This window comes from Schistocerca serialis, chromosome 6 (genome assembly GCF_023864345.2).
Source record: "Schistocerca serialis cubense isolate TAMUIC-IGC-003099 chromosome 6, iqSchSeri2.2, whole genome shotgun sequence".
Classification (NCBI taxonomy): Eukaryota; Metazoa; Arthropoda; class Insecta; order Orthoptera; family Acrididae; genus Schistocerca; species Schistocerca serialis.
In genome coordinates, this window is record NC_064643.1 from 649,775,772 (window position 1) to 649,792,744 (window position 16,973).

Genomic DNA, 16,973 nt, shown 5'->3' on the forward strand with positions numbered 1-16,973 from the left:
TCTAGCTACCAAATTCCCCCGCCTTTCAGCTGCAAAAATAAAGGAAGGTGTATTTGTGGGCCCACAAATCAGGGAGCTGCAGAAAGGTGCAAATTTTGAAGCATGTTTAACTGATAAAGAAAAAACCGCATGGGACTGTTTCAAGATGGTGTCGGAAAACTTCCTCGGAAGATGAAGAGCTACTAACTACAAAGCAATGGTGAAGGATATGATCAAAGCATATCAGGATTTGGGGTGCAATATGTCTTTGAAGGTACATATGATAAACTCTCATCTGGACTACTTCACAGAGAGCTGTAGTGACGTATCAGATGAACATGGGGAAAGATTCCATAAAGACATTTCTACCACAGAAAGGCGCTATGAAGGGAAGTGGGTACCTTCTATGTTAGCAGATTATTGCTGGAATATCATTCGAGAGAAGAAAGATTCACAATACAAGAGAAAAAAGTGATGTGCACTACAAGGCAGAGGCTCATTGTTTGTCAATTTTCTGTAATTTCTCATGTCAAATAAATGCTTCAAAGTGTATACACAAAGGTTACTGTGTTATATGTTAGATCCCACCCTCCATTAATGTGATGAACTTATAACATCATAAAGATGTGCATTTGTTTGTCGAATTTCACCTCACGTTTGCTGCACTACATCAGAAACTGAAAAGAGAAATAAAATTGCGATTACTCATAAACTAACCCTGACAGAAAAAAAACCAAAAACAGTTTTCAATTCAGCACTCAAAATACAACTAGAATCACAATACTTTTTATCAGAAATAGAAAAAAAGGTTTTTTTTTTTGTAGAACAGTGTTATTGGCTTTGGGGTTACCTGAAGTCGCAAGTGTATCGTGATCGACCGACATCTCTAGGGATGGTGAAAGACAACATCCGACGCCAATGCCTCACCATAACTCCGGACATGCTTTACAGTGCTGTTCACAACCTTATTCCTCGACTGCAGCTATTGTTGAGGAATGATGGTGGACATATTGAGCATGTCCTGTAAAGAACATTATCTTTGCTTTGTCTTACTTTGTTATGCTAATTACTGCTATTCTGATCAGATGAAGTGCCATCTGTCGGACATTTTCGAACTTTTGTATTTTTTTGGTTCTAATAAAACCACATGTCATTCCAAGCATGTGTGTCAATTTGTACCTCTGTATCTACGTTATTCCGTGATTTATTCAGTTTTCAAATTTATACTGACTTTTTGATCACCCGGTATAAATTTACAAAAAAATCATTATTTTAGTGTGCTATGTTTGAAGTCGTGTTTCTGAACCATGTACCTGGTTTGATGAAACATTGCCAGCTTATCCCTAGAATATTTCATCAATGAAATTCGGCGAGAAAGCCTGCACTCCCGTGATTCGAGACGCATATTTTCCGTTGATAAAAAAAAGGTAGCGAGATGAGACTTACGGCAGGTGGCGGCGTGACGCTGACGGTCGGAGGTGCGGGCGCAGGCGCTGGTGGCGGAGGCGCCCTCCTCTTCTTGGGCCGGTAGCTGGGGATCCTCTGGGGGAAGCCACCCTCTGCCAGCGTCCAGTTGGAGCCCGCTGCAACACGAGAGGCGCGCAACGTCTCAGGGGCTGAAGCTGGCGGCGTAGCGGCGCGCAACTAGCAAGTAGCGCATGCAATCTGGCTTACGCGTATGCACTTAGCAGGCAGTTTTTTCCATCCTTGCATATGCCAACGCACCGCCCAGCCAATGTAGTCCATGCTGTAACCAACCAGTCCAACACCTCTGCTGTCCAGCCCTGTATCTCCCACACGTTATACCAACTGCAATGGTTAATAAACTTCCACCACAGGGCCCACCACTACCAGCAGAACACACCAAACACTACTGCCTCTATGGTCTGTATGCATGTACGTCCGTACTCCCATGGCCAGCAAGACTCCAAGCTTTTTCCCAGATACGAGGTAAGTGCGACCATCTCGGATGTCAACTCTATCCCAATGCCAGTATCCAGAATGTCAAGAACCGCTTACAGTAATTGTGGGTCAGCTTAACTCCAAGAGGCTTAAACAGCTTTATGGCACCCTTCTCAACCGAATCAGTCCAGCATCCAGACTAGACGGGATGCACCGACATACCGATAAGTGGGCTCATACTGTATCAATGTGATCCACCTGATGTGAAAACAATTAAGGAATGGTATAGGAAGTTTCTGGCAACAGGAAGTGTTCTGAAATATTCTGGCGGTGCACGTTACGGAGTTTCAGAAGAGACATCAGAAAAACGTTTCTCAGAAGCCCACACAAGTCAATTCGTCAAGCATCTAGGCAACTTTTGTACCTCGCTCAGCATTGCACCGTGTAATTCACCAGCGTCTTCGTATGTGTGCTTACAAAGTGCAAATTCTGCAACATCTGGCGCCGGACGACAAATCACGCCGACAACAATTTGCTGCGGATATGCCGCAGCGTATTGATATGGATGCCAGCTTCCTGGAAAGATGTTTATTCTCAGATGAGGCAACCTTTCTTCTATCAGGAAAGGTTAATAGGCGTAATGTTCGGTTTTGGGGTTGAACATGTTCGCGATGGCCCTAAACTACACGCCTGGTGCGGGCTAATGCACGACAGGATTGTTGGACCGTTCTTCTTTGCAGACCAAACAGTGAATGGGTCTGTGTATCTGGACATGTTGGAGCAGTTTGTGTACCCTCAGATATAAGACTTGCAATCCAACATCATTTTTCAACAAGATGGAGCTCCGCCGCATTGGTCAACGGCTGTTCGCGAGTTCCTGGATAGGAAATTTCCCAATCGCTGGAACGGACGCGGAGGACCCATTGCCTGGCCGTCACGTTCTGGCCGCTTGATTTCTTCATGTGGGGATTCGTGAAGGACCACGTGTATGCTACCAAAGTGGACGATATTCCTACGTTGCGACATCGTATCACTAATGCGACTGCAACAATAACAGAAGAAATGTTACAAAGAACTTGGTAAGAAATTGAATACACACTACACATTTTTCGCGCGACAGATGATTCACATGTAGAGGTGTATTGATGATAAATAAATAAATTCTTTGAGATGCTCTACAATGTGGTGCATTTTTCATCGTCGTATGTACTGTTTTTTTTCCTGGGTCTTTGAAATCAGGGAGGTTTGTGTGGGACACCCTATATAATTACGTTACAGATCAGGTTGTTCTTATTCTGCTTGTTCCCCAGTGATGACTTTATATTTACTTCAGAGAACAACATTTCTTATTTTCAACAGGGTTGCCAAAACCAGCTGTCCTATTGCGACCCCTACAACAAATGACTTACAGTCTACATAGCATCAGATTTACAATTACGATGTTGGGCTCTGTTCGCCACACATATTTGATGAAGATGCAGCACATTTCATGCAAAGTAAGCTCATTAGATACATGCGACAGTTACATATATTATTTTCTCCTGTATTTGAGAGTTAACAAAACAGACAAAACATTCAACCAATCTGAAAATTTGGAAGTACCTCATCTGTTATTTCAATGTATTAAACATACAGCAAAAATATGAAATCCGCATTGTTAAAATGTGAGCGCGACTTCAGCTTCATAGGAATGCGACTGTTATTCGCGGTTCGATTAGTTAAGAGTATTTTAGCTCGATGTGTTGCTCTTAAGCTGTACCAATGAGGTCGGGCTTTCTTCACAAATGAGTGCAGTGTGTGTCTCACGCCTGGTGACTGTCGTAGGGGAGCGTGTGTAGACGGCCAGGTACCAGTGGCCGTCTCAGTCCATCACGTCAGTATAGCAGACAGGAAGTGGGTCACACACATTTTGGTTCGGTGTCATGGACGGGTGTAGGACGTCTCTGATCACTGTCGGGGTACATCTCAGTGCTGTGTAGAAAAGGAACGAGATCATTCAACCGACAGTAAAGCCCTAAAACCAGCATTTCGGCGATGGATCCGTCTTTCAAGATTACAATGCACTGCACCGGTCCCATCTCACAACCAACTTCCTCCAGGAGTCAATAATCAACCGAATGGAAAGGCACGGAGTGTCTGCAGACATGAAACCGGTTCAGCACGCCTGGAGCCAGCGTCGTCACAACACTCCGCGTACAGTGCGCCAGTCACCTTGCCAAGGACGATGCAAGGATGTTACAACGCACGGGATGGATCAAGAAAGTACTGGACGTTCCAAAGCAAAAGATTTTGGTTACACAGATGAGGAAAAATGCGTATTTCTAAACATACAGCTTTTATTATGGTTATTGTTTTGCTTTTAGTTCAAATCAAACTAATTATTAAGCTCATTAAGCTCCTTAAGGCCCAGTTTTTTTGAACTTTTTAGTTCCCCATGAATCAAGCCCATAGACGTTCGCAGATTTATGGACAGTGAAAAATATTTGTTTAGCTGTTTATATGAACGACAATATAATTAGCTCTAAGACGGTATTAAGAGACGAAGTGATTGCACACAGCGAGAAACCATCGTTAGGAGCTTGTTACGGCATTCAGAGAGACTTGCAGATGATCGCCGGCCGGAGCGGCCGTGCGGTTCTAGGCACTTCAGTCGAACCGAGCGACCGCTACGGTCGCAGGTTCGAATCCTGCCTCGGGCATGGATGTGTCTGATGTCCTTAGGTTAGTTAGGTGTATTTATTTCTAAGTTCTAGGCCACTGATGGCCTCAGAAGTTGCATAGTGATCAGAGCCATTTGAACCTTTTTTTGCAGATGATCAGTGCTGGTGAAGACGTTGACAGCACGCTCTGAACATCCATTGTCATCTGAAGCGCGACAGTAACTGAAAACTGTCGTAGCAATCACACTTACAAGAACAGTGTTGTAGTACCAATATCAAAGAAGCAAAACGCTGTCAGATGTGAATACTACCAGGGTATCACTCTAATGACTTGTGGTCCGCAATACTAACACGAATTACCTACCGAAAAATGGAACGAATGACAGAAGACAATCCGGGGGAAGATCAGTTTGGATTATTGAAAAATGAAGGAATACTAAAACACTACTGACCCTATGACTTATCGTAGAAGTGGATGGAAGACCCTGCGACATACAGATTCCCGTAAGCCATTCAAAAGTAACCTCTGCGAGGGGATTTCGTTCACCATACTTCCGTTTTCGAAAAAAAAGAAAAAATCGATATCTAATGCCATCAACCAGGATCCGTTTGTGTAATTATTATAACACTCAGAAATGACGTAATTTTGTTTATAAACACCAGACCCGCAAGCCAGCAGGGTCCGAGGAATCCAAGAATGTGTGATTTCGGTTCTTCACAGATGTAAAATGGAATGGATATAATATAGATATGGCACCGTAGTCCGCTCGTTTAAGCTGTGTCTTTACAGAAGCATGTTTGGCAAGAGAATGAGGGCTGTCGCGAGTATATAATTGAAAATTTGCAACTCCGACAGAACAATAAACGAGAACTATCTTAAATATCTATAAAGTTGCTGAATCCCTCAAGACGATTATATCCACTGTATTCAGTTTCAGAAATATTGGATGATTTATTCAAGAGAAAGAAGAGCTTCACAAATTTAGCAGTTTTTCGGCTAGGCACTGACGGACAGATTCGTTGGATGTACTTCTGAGGAGTATTGGCCCTAATTCTGTGTAACTGGTGCGGTAGATGATCAAAATCCCGAGTTTGTTGGACGGCCCTGCCAATAATGCTCCATCCGATGTCAGCTAGGGAGGGATGCGGCGACCTTGCTCGACAGTCTGGCTAGTATCCAAACGCTGTCTGGGGCGCCTCCAAACACGTCTTCGGCCTGGAATCTCATTGACCGGAGTAGAATTCCCTTCGGTGATGAGTACCGCTTCGAACTGAACCCTGCTGACCAGCAAAGGCGTGTCTAGAGACGCCCCAGACAGCGATGGGAAACCAACCATATGGCCCGATGTCCAGGGTGATGGTCTGGGATGGAATTTCTTTTCACAGCATGGCCTGTTTGATCATCATCTGCGGTACCCTACGGCTCAGCAGTACGTCGACAACATTTTGCAGAATTTTTTTTTTCCTTTCACGGCAAGATGCTGCCCATCCGCACAATGTGAGATTTCCTTGTCTTCATCCTTGCCAAGCTCAACCTTGGGCAAGAAGTTCGCCTGATCTCTCCTCATTTGAGAACTTTTGTACCATTACGGGCAGCGCCTTCCAGGCATCTCGGGATACTGACGATCTAATGAGCCAGTTGTTACTCCACGTTAAACAAATTTTCTCGGGAGCAGAGAAGAAGGCGATCGGCCCATATGCCAACAAACTTTGGTGATGCGCGTTTATTCCTCGGTTAGACATAATTTCTTCCATTTTTACTTGCAAAACGTACGATTATTAATCTCTTTTATGAATTGTAAAGACGGAAAAGAGACCAAAAGTTTTGTCCAATTGTGACACGTGATCGTTACGATCGCCTAATTAATGGCCCATAACAGATAAAGTTAATAACATAAATTTGCAGCAATAAGCTGTGTGCAAGTGTACATATTTAAGAATTCTCCTCTATAGATTACACTAGTTTATCCAAGACGATACGCCCTGAAATTAACAAGCAAGGAAAGTGCCTCCGTATGCGTAAACAAAGTATGCGTGCCTGGGTGCAGAGGATTCCTCTGCTTTTCCAGGCGCGAGAAAATTCGAACCAATGTATGCAGGAGATGGCTCTGACGTTAACGCAGTTAACCGGTGTCGTTACCAAAAGACTTCTACTTGCAGTATCTGTGTGCAACTCATCGAAATCACATTTCTGAGAAACAGTTGTGTTACGGATCTGATAGATGTAAACCACATCATCGAGTGCCTTAACGGTTCCACTTCCTACTAAACGGATCCCGCTTCGTGACATTCGACCTTGATCATTGCGCAAACGGAAGCGCAGTCACCTGTGCTGTTTCGGAGGTAGCATCGAGTGACGCCCAGTCTCAGATTGGCTCGCATTTATCTACATCTACAACCACACTCAGCAAGCCACAAAATGGTTCAAATGGCTCTGAGCACTATGGGACTCAACTGCCGAGGTCATTATTCCCCTAGAACTTAGAACTAGTTAAACCTAACTAACCTAAGGACATCACAAACATCCATGCCCGAGGCAGGATTCGAACCTGCGACCGTAGCGGTCTTGCGGTTCCAGACTGCAGCGCCTTTAACCGCACGGCCACTTCGGCCGGCCAGCAAGCCACAATACCGGGCACGGTGGACGATATTTTTTATCACTAACAGCCATTCTCTTGTCTGTTCCACTCGCAAATGGAGCTAGGGAAGACACTGTACAAACCTCCGTAAGTTCCCTAATTTCTTTTGTCTTATCTTCGTGGTTCTTTCGCGAAATGCACGTTGGCGGGAGTAGGATCTTAATGCAGAGAGCTTCAAAAGATGATTATCTAAATTTTCTCAACAGTCTTTCGCGGGAAGAATGTCTTCTTCCCTCCAAGAATTTCTATTTGAGTTCACGCAGCTACTCCGCAATACTCTTGTGTTGATCGAAAATACCTTAACGAATCTAGCAGCCCGCCTCTGATTTGCTTCGATGTCTTCCTTCAATCCGACGTTGCGGATATCCCATACACGCTAACAGTACTCAAGACCATGTCGCACGAGACACGTTTTGTACGCGATCTCCTTTGTGCTCGTATATGAGCTACACTTCCCTAGAATTACCCAAGTAAACCGAAATCCACCATTCGCCTTCCCTACAGCTTGTTCCATTTCATTTGGTTTTTGCAACGCTATGCTTGGATATTTAGTGTCAAGCATTACACTACTGATACTATATTCGAACATTACAGGATTGTTTTTCCTATTCATATGCTTTAACTTACATTTTCCGTATTTGGAGCAAGCTGTCGTTCGTAACAGCAAATAGAAATTCTGTCATCTTGCATTCTCCTAGAGTCACTCAAAGATGACATTACAGCGTCATCAGCAAACAACAGCGTTCGTATCACACTTCCCTGGGGCACTCACGACGATATCTCTGTCTCATACGCACACTCACGCCCACCCAGTGTACTGCGTTCTTTCAGTTAAGATGTCTTCTCGCAAACGGAATAGTATGGCAGACGTGCGAGTCGCTCGGACCTCCGTTTACGGTCTGCAATGGGGCACGGTGTCAAACGCTTTACGAAAATCTTGGAACATGGAATCTGCCTTTTGGCCTTCATACAATATATAGGTCGCAGGGTATCGTGCAAGAAAAGATCAAACTTGAGTTTCGCACGAGCGGTGCTTTCTAAATAATTTTCGATTCGTGGGTAGAACCTTATCTCTCTCAAGGAACTTTATTATATTCGAGCCAAGAATGCGCTCAAAATTCTGCACCAAACCGATGTTAATGATATTAGACTATAAGTTCGTAGGGCAGTGCGCTTTTATCAAACGGTTGGGACAGCGCGCTGGGCGAGAAATTCGCGATAAATTCAAGCTAATGGCCAGTGCTGTAGAGTACTCTCCGTAAAACCGAATTGGAATTCCATCTGCTCTTGACGACTTATTTGTTTTCAACTTTATTAACTGCTTTTCAAAGACAGGGATATACACCGAACAGCCAAAGAAACTGGCACGCCTGCCTAATATCGTGTAGGACCCCCGCGAGCACGCAGAAGTGCCGCAACACGACGTGGCATGGACTCGAGTGATGTCTGAAGTAGTGCTGGACGGAACTGACACCGTGACTCCTGCAGGGCTGTTCATAAATCCTAAGAGTACGAGGGGGAGGAGATCTCTTCTGAACAGCACATTGCATGGCAGTCCAGATGTGCTCAATAATGTTCATGTCTGGGGAGATGGTCGCACGGGAAAATCCCCACTTCATCGCTACCTCGGAGGTGCTGTGTCACATCGCTCGTGTGCCGACAATAGCACCACGTTCCAACTCACTTCAGTCTTGATAACCTGCCGTTGTAACCGATCTAACATAGGCGCCAGACACTTGTTGTCTTATATAGGCGTTGCCGACCGCAGCGGTGTATTCTGCCTGTTTACATATCTCTGTACTTGAATACGCATGCCTATACCTGTTTCTTTGGCGCTTCAGTGTATATTGCTATGTCGTCTATACGGAAGTTCGTGCACGCCCAAAATTTAATGGACTATTCATTACGCCGCGAGAAGTTGAAAATGCACAAATTGACGTCATGGCACGAAGCTAGTAGCCGCAAAGGGATGACTATTATCGCAATTGTGACGATATTGGAAAAAAATAAAAATGTGGCGTACATCCTGATTTTGCGACTATACAGAGTTCGAAAGGTAATCTAAAACTCGAACGGAAATCAGACTGCAATCGTAAGAGTTGAAGGCCATGAAGTGGAAGCAGTAGTTAGGAAGGTTGTGAAACACGATTGTTGCCTATCCCCCATGATGTTGCCCATTCTGTACAATGAGCGAGCAGTAAAAGAATCCAAGGAGAATTTTGGGGAGGGAATTTGAGTTCAGGGAGAAGAAATAAAGGCACTGAAGTTTGCACATGACATCGTAATTCTCTGAGGGACGAATTCAAATGGCTCTGAGCACTATGGGACTTCACATCTGAGGTCATCAGTCCCCTAGAACTTCGAACTACGTAAGCCTAACTAACCTAAGGACATCACACACATCCATGCCCGAGGCAGGATTAGAACCTGCGACCGCAGCAGTCGCGCGGTTCCGGACTGAAGCGCCTAGAACCGCTCGGCCACTGCGGCCGGCCTCTGAGAGACGGTAAATATTGTGGCGTAACAAGACAGCCACGCCACTCGGAAGTAGCCGAAAGGCACGCGTTAAACTCATGCAGGCTAGAGATAGGTCTGAAACAGGATACGTAATGAATGCTATAAAGAAAAGTACGTAGCTGCTGGAATACTTAACTTTAATCCATCATTGTTGTACATCGCTCTTGACGATACAAGTGAGACTCTGTAGATACATGCTATTTAATCATAATGGCGCCTTGCTAGGTCGTAGCCATGGACTTAGCTAAAGGCTATTCTAACTATCTGCTCTGCAAAGGAGCGAGGATTCGTCAGTGTAGTCGCTAGCAAAGTCGTCCGTACAACTGGGGCGAGTGCTAGTAAGTCTCTCGAGACCTGCCGTGTGGTGGCGCTCGGTCTGCGATCACTGACAGTGGCGACACGCGGGTCCGACATGTACTAATGGACCGCGGCCGATTTAAAGCTACCACCTAGCAAGTGTGGTGTCTGGCGGTGACACCACAGTAAACATCTCGGATGTTAAAGTCAATTGAATAGGTAGTGTCACGAAAAAACGTCACAACTTGCACAAAAAAAAAAAAAAAAAAAAAAACGGCGGTAACGGAATGCAGCTGGGTTAAATCAGTCGATGCTGAGGGAATTAGATCAAGAAATGAGATGAAAGTAGTACATGAAATTTGCCATTTGCACAGCAATATAACAGATGATGGCTAAAGTAGAGAGGATATAAAATGCAGAAAGGCTACAGCATAAAAAGTATTTGTGAAAATGATGAATTTGTTAATATCTAACATGACTTTAAGCATTGGGTAGCCGTTTCTGAAGATATTTCTCTGGAGTGCAGTCCTGTACGGAAGTGAAACGTGAACGATAAGCAGTTTAGACAAGAAAAAAAGTTTTAGAAAAGTCGTGCTCTACAAGAATGTTGAAGATTAGATGGACAGATAGAATAACTAATGGAATGGTACTCAATCGAGCTGGGGAGAAAATAGCTACATGGCACAATTTGACTAAACGAAGAGATTCGTTGATGGGACATAACCCGCTGCGTCAAAGAATAGTTAATTTGGTAATGGAGGAAAGTGTGGGGAGGCAAAATTGTACGGACTGCATAATAAAAAGGTTCAAGAAAGAGGTGTGTGTGTGTGTGTGTGTGTGTGTGTGTGTGTGTGTGTGTGTGTGTGTGTGTGTGTGTGTGTAAAGGACGAGTGAGGGGAACGAATTATAGAGAAAGGCCTAAGCGTGACAACAGTAAAGAGGTTCAAATGTATGGAGATTGCAGGAGTACGTTGCTGCTGCTGATTATCGGTTCAAGGAGGCTGAACATTTGTCATCAGTCTCCTATTCACAGTCGGGACCAAGTCTGTGTACCTCATCTGTCTGCGTCTAGATTAAATTCTAGGTGCAATTGTGAGAAAACTTTCGAAATGTTTACATAGCTTGGATGCAGGAGTTATGTATAGATGAACGGGCCTGCACAGGTTAGACGAGTGTGGAGAGCTGCGTCAAACCAGTCTTCTTATTCAAGAGTACAACAGAAATTGCGTGCTGGACTGGGGGTCGAACACAGAACTTAACCTAGGCCCAGCCTAATCTGCTCTCTACCGCATCGTTTCTTCCAGACGTCCCTGTGCTATAAATTTTTGCAGTAGAATTTCTATGGAAAATAGAATCGCACGAAAGTACCGCAATTATTTTCATATATTTCGTGAAGCGTTTATTCACAAATCTGTCATAGTTGCAGTGCAAAGTAGTGTAAAGCACCTACCGCCCTTTTTATATTCGTTATTAAGTAAGGCACTTTCAGTGCAGCCTCGGTATGTCAGGCTTGACAGTGAACCAGGTGGTTCGAGAAAAGTCGCCAAACATTTGTACTGCAATTGTGACAGACGTACGAATAAACGCTTCATATATATATAATTTAGGTTGTGCGGTGTGATCAGGTAGGCTTAGTTAGTACGACAGTTCATCACAAAATACTATCGTCAGTGGAAACAGGATCGATCCCACGTCAAACGCTGAGGTATTACAAGTTTCCTCTGCGTCCAGAGGAAATCTACTGTGTATGTTCAACTGTTCTTAGCCAATGGATCCCTCGGACTGGAGGCATATTACACCGCACGTGGTTCGTACCGTGGAAGTCCCGAGGTCGATATCCGAATCAGTGGTTTTTCCAACACTGGCTGCGCCGTAGATAACTCGCATGCTGGAAAAAGGGGTTATTTCCATGTTCGCTATTTTTATCTCCGTAACGTATTAAGTGCCATTTGCCTACCTACCCATGTAGGTAGCTCAAGTATCTGATGCATTTCGTCTATCTTATTGTATTCGTCACACCTCTATCATTATGTTCCGTCGCAGTCAGAGCACATTTAACCCCTTAAACAACTGATGTGTTTCAGATGATTGTTTTTGAATATATTTACTACCACCAAGGCGATAAATTCGATCCATATAACTAATCATAAATTGATATAATAGCAACCTGAAAATTTAACTACCAAAAGCCTGTGATTGCGTTGTTACGATCGAGCATGAAATGAGAAGTTGGAAGGGATGAAACTTGCTAACTCACTGCAGAAGACATGCGAGTGCAAAGTGATCACCTGAAAGCTTACTACCGTCAGCTGCCCGTTGCGACCACTCTTCTGTAACAAGTTTGGTGAGCAGTTGAAAATGAACATTTCTTTCATTGTCAGAATTTGTGTCAGCTATCAACAGGTCCTTTGCTAGTGTAGGTTCGACCAAGGAGACAGTAAAACAAGAGAAAGATTTGGAAAGCGTATCAAAATGCGCAAGACCAAAGTGACGACTAAAACACAGACACACAGCATATTAAATATAACATTACAGGGGAAGGCACTTGAACAAGTGAACTGTTTCACCACCGTAGAAAGCATACTTAATGCAGATGGAACCTGTACTGCTGAAGTAAGAATAATGACTGCGCCTGGATAGGAAACGTTTGCAAAAATAAAAGGCTTACTGACAACAGCAAAAGGATGCTCAGAAGTATTTAATTTTTCCGTCCTCGCTGGAGCTATGTGTAACGAAGTCACATGGTTACTTAGGAAAGAAGTAAATTGCCCTAGACTGCAATTAAATGGTCTTCATTGGATCATATCATGATCAGTTTCGAATCTTTTAGCCTCAACATCAGATGTGTATCTTACGTATACATTGAATCGATTTGCGGTGCAGTAATCTTAAGAGCGTGTCTTACTAACATAAATTGTCCTCCATTAATGTGCCCTTTCGAACAGGGACCCACAGAATCCCTCATGAAGCGACACAGTCAGCGGCTGGATGCAGACGTTACCACTGCAACGACGAAGCTCATACCCTAAGCCAAACGTCCTGAGTCCCTTCTACGAATCACAGTTCCGATTTCAGAAAGAATGAGTTACCAGACACATGTTTATTGCCCTTGTTTTTCTTGTTTAGCTGAGTACTATCGTCTCTCAAAATATTCGTCACTTAACTCTCTCTGTTATGAAGACGATGATGATAATGTTACTTAAGGGCTATTAGTGACGTAATAACCATGGGTCGCATAATTAGATAAGAGTATAATTTCTTCTAAATTATCTTTGAAGTGTGATATTCGCACAGTTAGATAGCTATCGAAAGCGTTGTACGAAAGTTCCCAAGATGGGGAGCCTGCATTTGTTGACGCAAGATCTGCATTTAAACAATAATTGCTCTGTTACCCTGAAAGTGCAGTAAACGTATGGCGACGTAATCGTGGACCGAATGTGGCTTCATCGCTACCGAAGGTAAGCGATAGTATTTAGCTGGTTTCGCAGCGTGCCAAAGTTTTACGGGAATACTAGGAACGGCTCAAGATAGTACGAGGGGCTTTCATAAAGTAAGTTACATATTAATACGACAGGTCACTTTTTTATTCACTCGATGACGCGTTTCGGGCCGAGTCTGTTCAGGAACTAGTCGCCGAGTGAATAGAAATTTGAAACTCGCAACTTGGCTTGTTTTCCATTGTACCGATTTACAGAAATTGCTGACCCACAGTTATTCCAGTTTGCTGTAAGCTCGTATGAAAAGGCTGCTCAGAGACCGCTACCAGGCGTAAAAATTGTTGAATTACTTACGTTGTTTAATGGAGCAACATGTTTCACGTTACGCATCTCAAAATGGTCAAAATGGCTCTGAGCACTATGCGACTTAACTTCTGAGGTCGTCAGTCGCCTAGAACTTAGAACTAATTAAATCTAACTAACCTAAGAACATCACACACATCCATGCCCGAGGCACGATTCGAACCTGCGACCGGAGCAGTCGTTCGGCTCCAGACTGTAGCGCCTAGAACCGCACGGCCACTTCGGCCGGCCTACGCATCTCATCTTCAGGCTGTAAAGGCATTATTTCTGTGTTGCCGCTGTAGCCTGTAGATGACGTTTGTAACTCAATACAGATTGCTTCAATAAGGAATTTAAATGAGTCAGTCAACATTTTTTGCACCAACTTCCAGTAAGCTGGAGCAGCTGTGGGTCAGCAACTTCTGTTAATCAGTACGGGGAAAAACAAGTCCAAAGTTGCAAATTTTATGTATTTTTTCTTTTCTCTTTTTTTAAATTCACTCGATGACTAGGTTCGAGCAGAGACCCATTTTCAAATCATCGTAACATAGTCAAAAACGGTATTTTCGAAGGTATGAAAACCATGTCAAAAATGTGCCATGGACAGTTGCAGCGCCTACAGATAAACGTAAAATGTACAACTTTGGACTGGTTTTTCCCCGTACTGAATAATTCTTGTGAGTGGTGGCGGTCTCTCAAAAACCTTTTCACAATAATTTTTATTGAATGATGCCTACCAATCGTTCATCGACGACAGAAATCCGCTCCTTGATTACGGAGTCATTCGAGAACCGCGAGTGAGCGTCCCCTTCGTTGGAAAATTTCTTTCTTCCGAATGTTCTTGCCGAAAAAAGATGGAAATCGCGTGGTGCAAGATGTGGCTTCCCGCTCACCATCATCCTCCTATGTGCGGGCTCGGTCAAATTGTTGGCACCATTTTACTACAGCCGGATGCGACATTGAATTAGGCCGGTATTACACTATCAAATTTCTTTGTCAAAGATGTGATCAAATATTCCGTCAAATATATTTGACAAAGATCTTTGACGTAGCGCTAGAAGGGGTATTACACTGTCATCATATTTTTCGTCAAAGTTCAAGATAGCTGACAACAACAACTTGTTATTAACCGCAGCAGTTGCATGTACCACAATTGCACTGTGTGCACATGTGGAAGAGAAGCAGGGGGGGGGGGGAGGAAACACACCTGGGTGTAGCCGTGGATTTTACGACGACACGATAAAAGCATTCAACAAAACTTGCTACGTGAGCTTATAGTGGAGGACGTCAAGTCGTACATCAATTACTTAAGAATGGATGAGCATACATTTCTGTATGTGCTCAATGAAGTGTATCCTCATATCACAAAGCACAATATTCACTTAAGAGCTGCTACATCTGCAGAAGACAGGCTCACTGTAACATTCCGATTCCTTGCTACAGGAGAGGGTTAGATTAGGTTAGGTCAGGTCAGGTCTCCAACCTTCTTAATCTATTTTTGTATTCAGGGTGCCTCACTTTGTAAAGCGCCTCTTCAGCTTCATACATCTCTATTAATTTTGTAGTTGTCGGCACACACCAATTGTATTTACCGGCAATGTTTATAAAAACACTACAAACGACAGAACGCTGCAGCGATGCTAGCGCTCCATGTGGTAACATGTCACATTGCAGTGAACAGAAGACAAGCGTCTTCTTTGATCAAATCTACAGCGAAGCCCTAGATTTGATCAAATATTGGACGACATTTGACAAAGTTCCCTATTACACCATCAAATATCTTTGACAAAGATATTGGACAAAGATATTTGACAAAGAAATTTGATAGTGTAATACCGGCCTTAGGTCCATACACAGCCAGAATTTCACGATGATTCTGCGTGCAATTTAGACGTTTTGCGCACAAGAATCGTACTTTCCCACGTAATTCAACTTTGGAGTACCTTCTGACTTGCCGCGCCATTTCAATTGCACACTGTGGTACTCCTATTACCCAAACCGAAGCATAATTGTTTCTGCAGGATATCTAGACACATACTCTCTGCTGACAATACACCACTCTTCTTGTACAATGGTCTTAGTGTGGTATGATTCAAGTAACTTACTTTCTGAAGTCCCTACCTATCTCTATCAGTAGAGCCATGCTGTTTGTTGCAATTCGATAATACTACGGGTATACATACGACAGCATGCGTACCTAATATGTTCCAATTCGCCACACAAAAAAGGGGATTTTCCGATGCTCGTATCTCGGGTACTGTAGGTAATAAAAAGGTAGAACCAGTTGTTGTGCATAGTCCTTGGACCATTTGTATACCCAACGGAAGGATTGCCAACCTGCATTAGATGTGGTCTACGGTGGGCTCGACGGACTTACGGAGGCACCATTAGTTCAATGGCGGTTCCTCGGAAAACCGCTATAAAAACGTTTTTTTTACTGTATTTTCGCCGCCGCCAGCGGATTAAAACCCAACCGAATATTCCAAGACGACATGCACAGCAAATTGTTGAATTTTTTACAATATATTCCTAAGATCCCAGTCTCGAACAACTCTGAAAATTTTCTTGATATCTTTATCTGTTTCCAAGGGACAGAGGCTCAAAATTATCTCGCTTCTACATGTAACATCCGATATGAGGGGAAATCTAAACAATAAATAACAGCAACAATTTTTCAAATTTTAACGTTATATTCACTAGGCATTTATCTAGAAGAGGCCTTATTTTTTGGGTGTCAAAGCCCAGCCGCGGTTTCCGAGACGCTATTAACAACAAATGGCTGCAATTTTTACGATGTATTTCGAAGATCCCTATGGTGAACAATCTTGAAAATTACCTTGATGTCTTCATCTGTTTCCGGGATAGAGAGGTTCCAAGTTACTCTACTTGTACACATGAGATACGCAGGTACAATTCGCTGAGAGGCGAAAACGTAGTTTGCCGACCGCGGTGGTCTAGCGGTTCTAGGCGCGCAGTCCGGAACCGCGCGACTGCTACGGTCGCAGGTTCGAATCCTGCCTCGGGCATGGATGTGTGTGATGTCCTTAGGTTAGTTAGGTTTAAGTAGTTCTAAGCTCTAGGGGACTGATGACCACAGCAGTTGAGTCCCATAGTGCTCAGAGCCATTTGAACCATTTGAAAACGTAGTTTATGAAGTGTCACAACACGGAGAAATATGCTGTACAGTGTCTCCGTTATAA

At 43.6% G+C, this 16,973-nt stretch overlaps 1 protein-coding gene across 1 annotated transcript in view; it reads right to left on the reverse strand.

Moving 5' to 3' along the window:
- The window catches only part of LOC126485013 (uncharacterized protein C6orf132 homolog), a 370,852-nt gene that overhangs the window by 90,595 nt on the left and 263,284 nt on the right, over window positions 1-16,973 (reverse strand). The window contains exon 3 of the mRNA XM_050108618.1: window positions 1,426-1,562. Within this exon, the coding sequence (XP_049964575.1) occupies window positions 1,426-1,562 (137 nt within the window). The remainder of the gene's footprint in view (window positions 1-1,425; window positions 1,563-16,973) is intronic.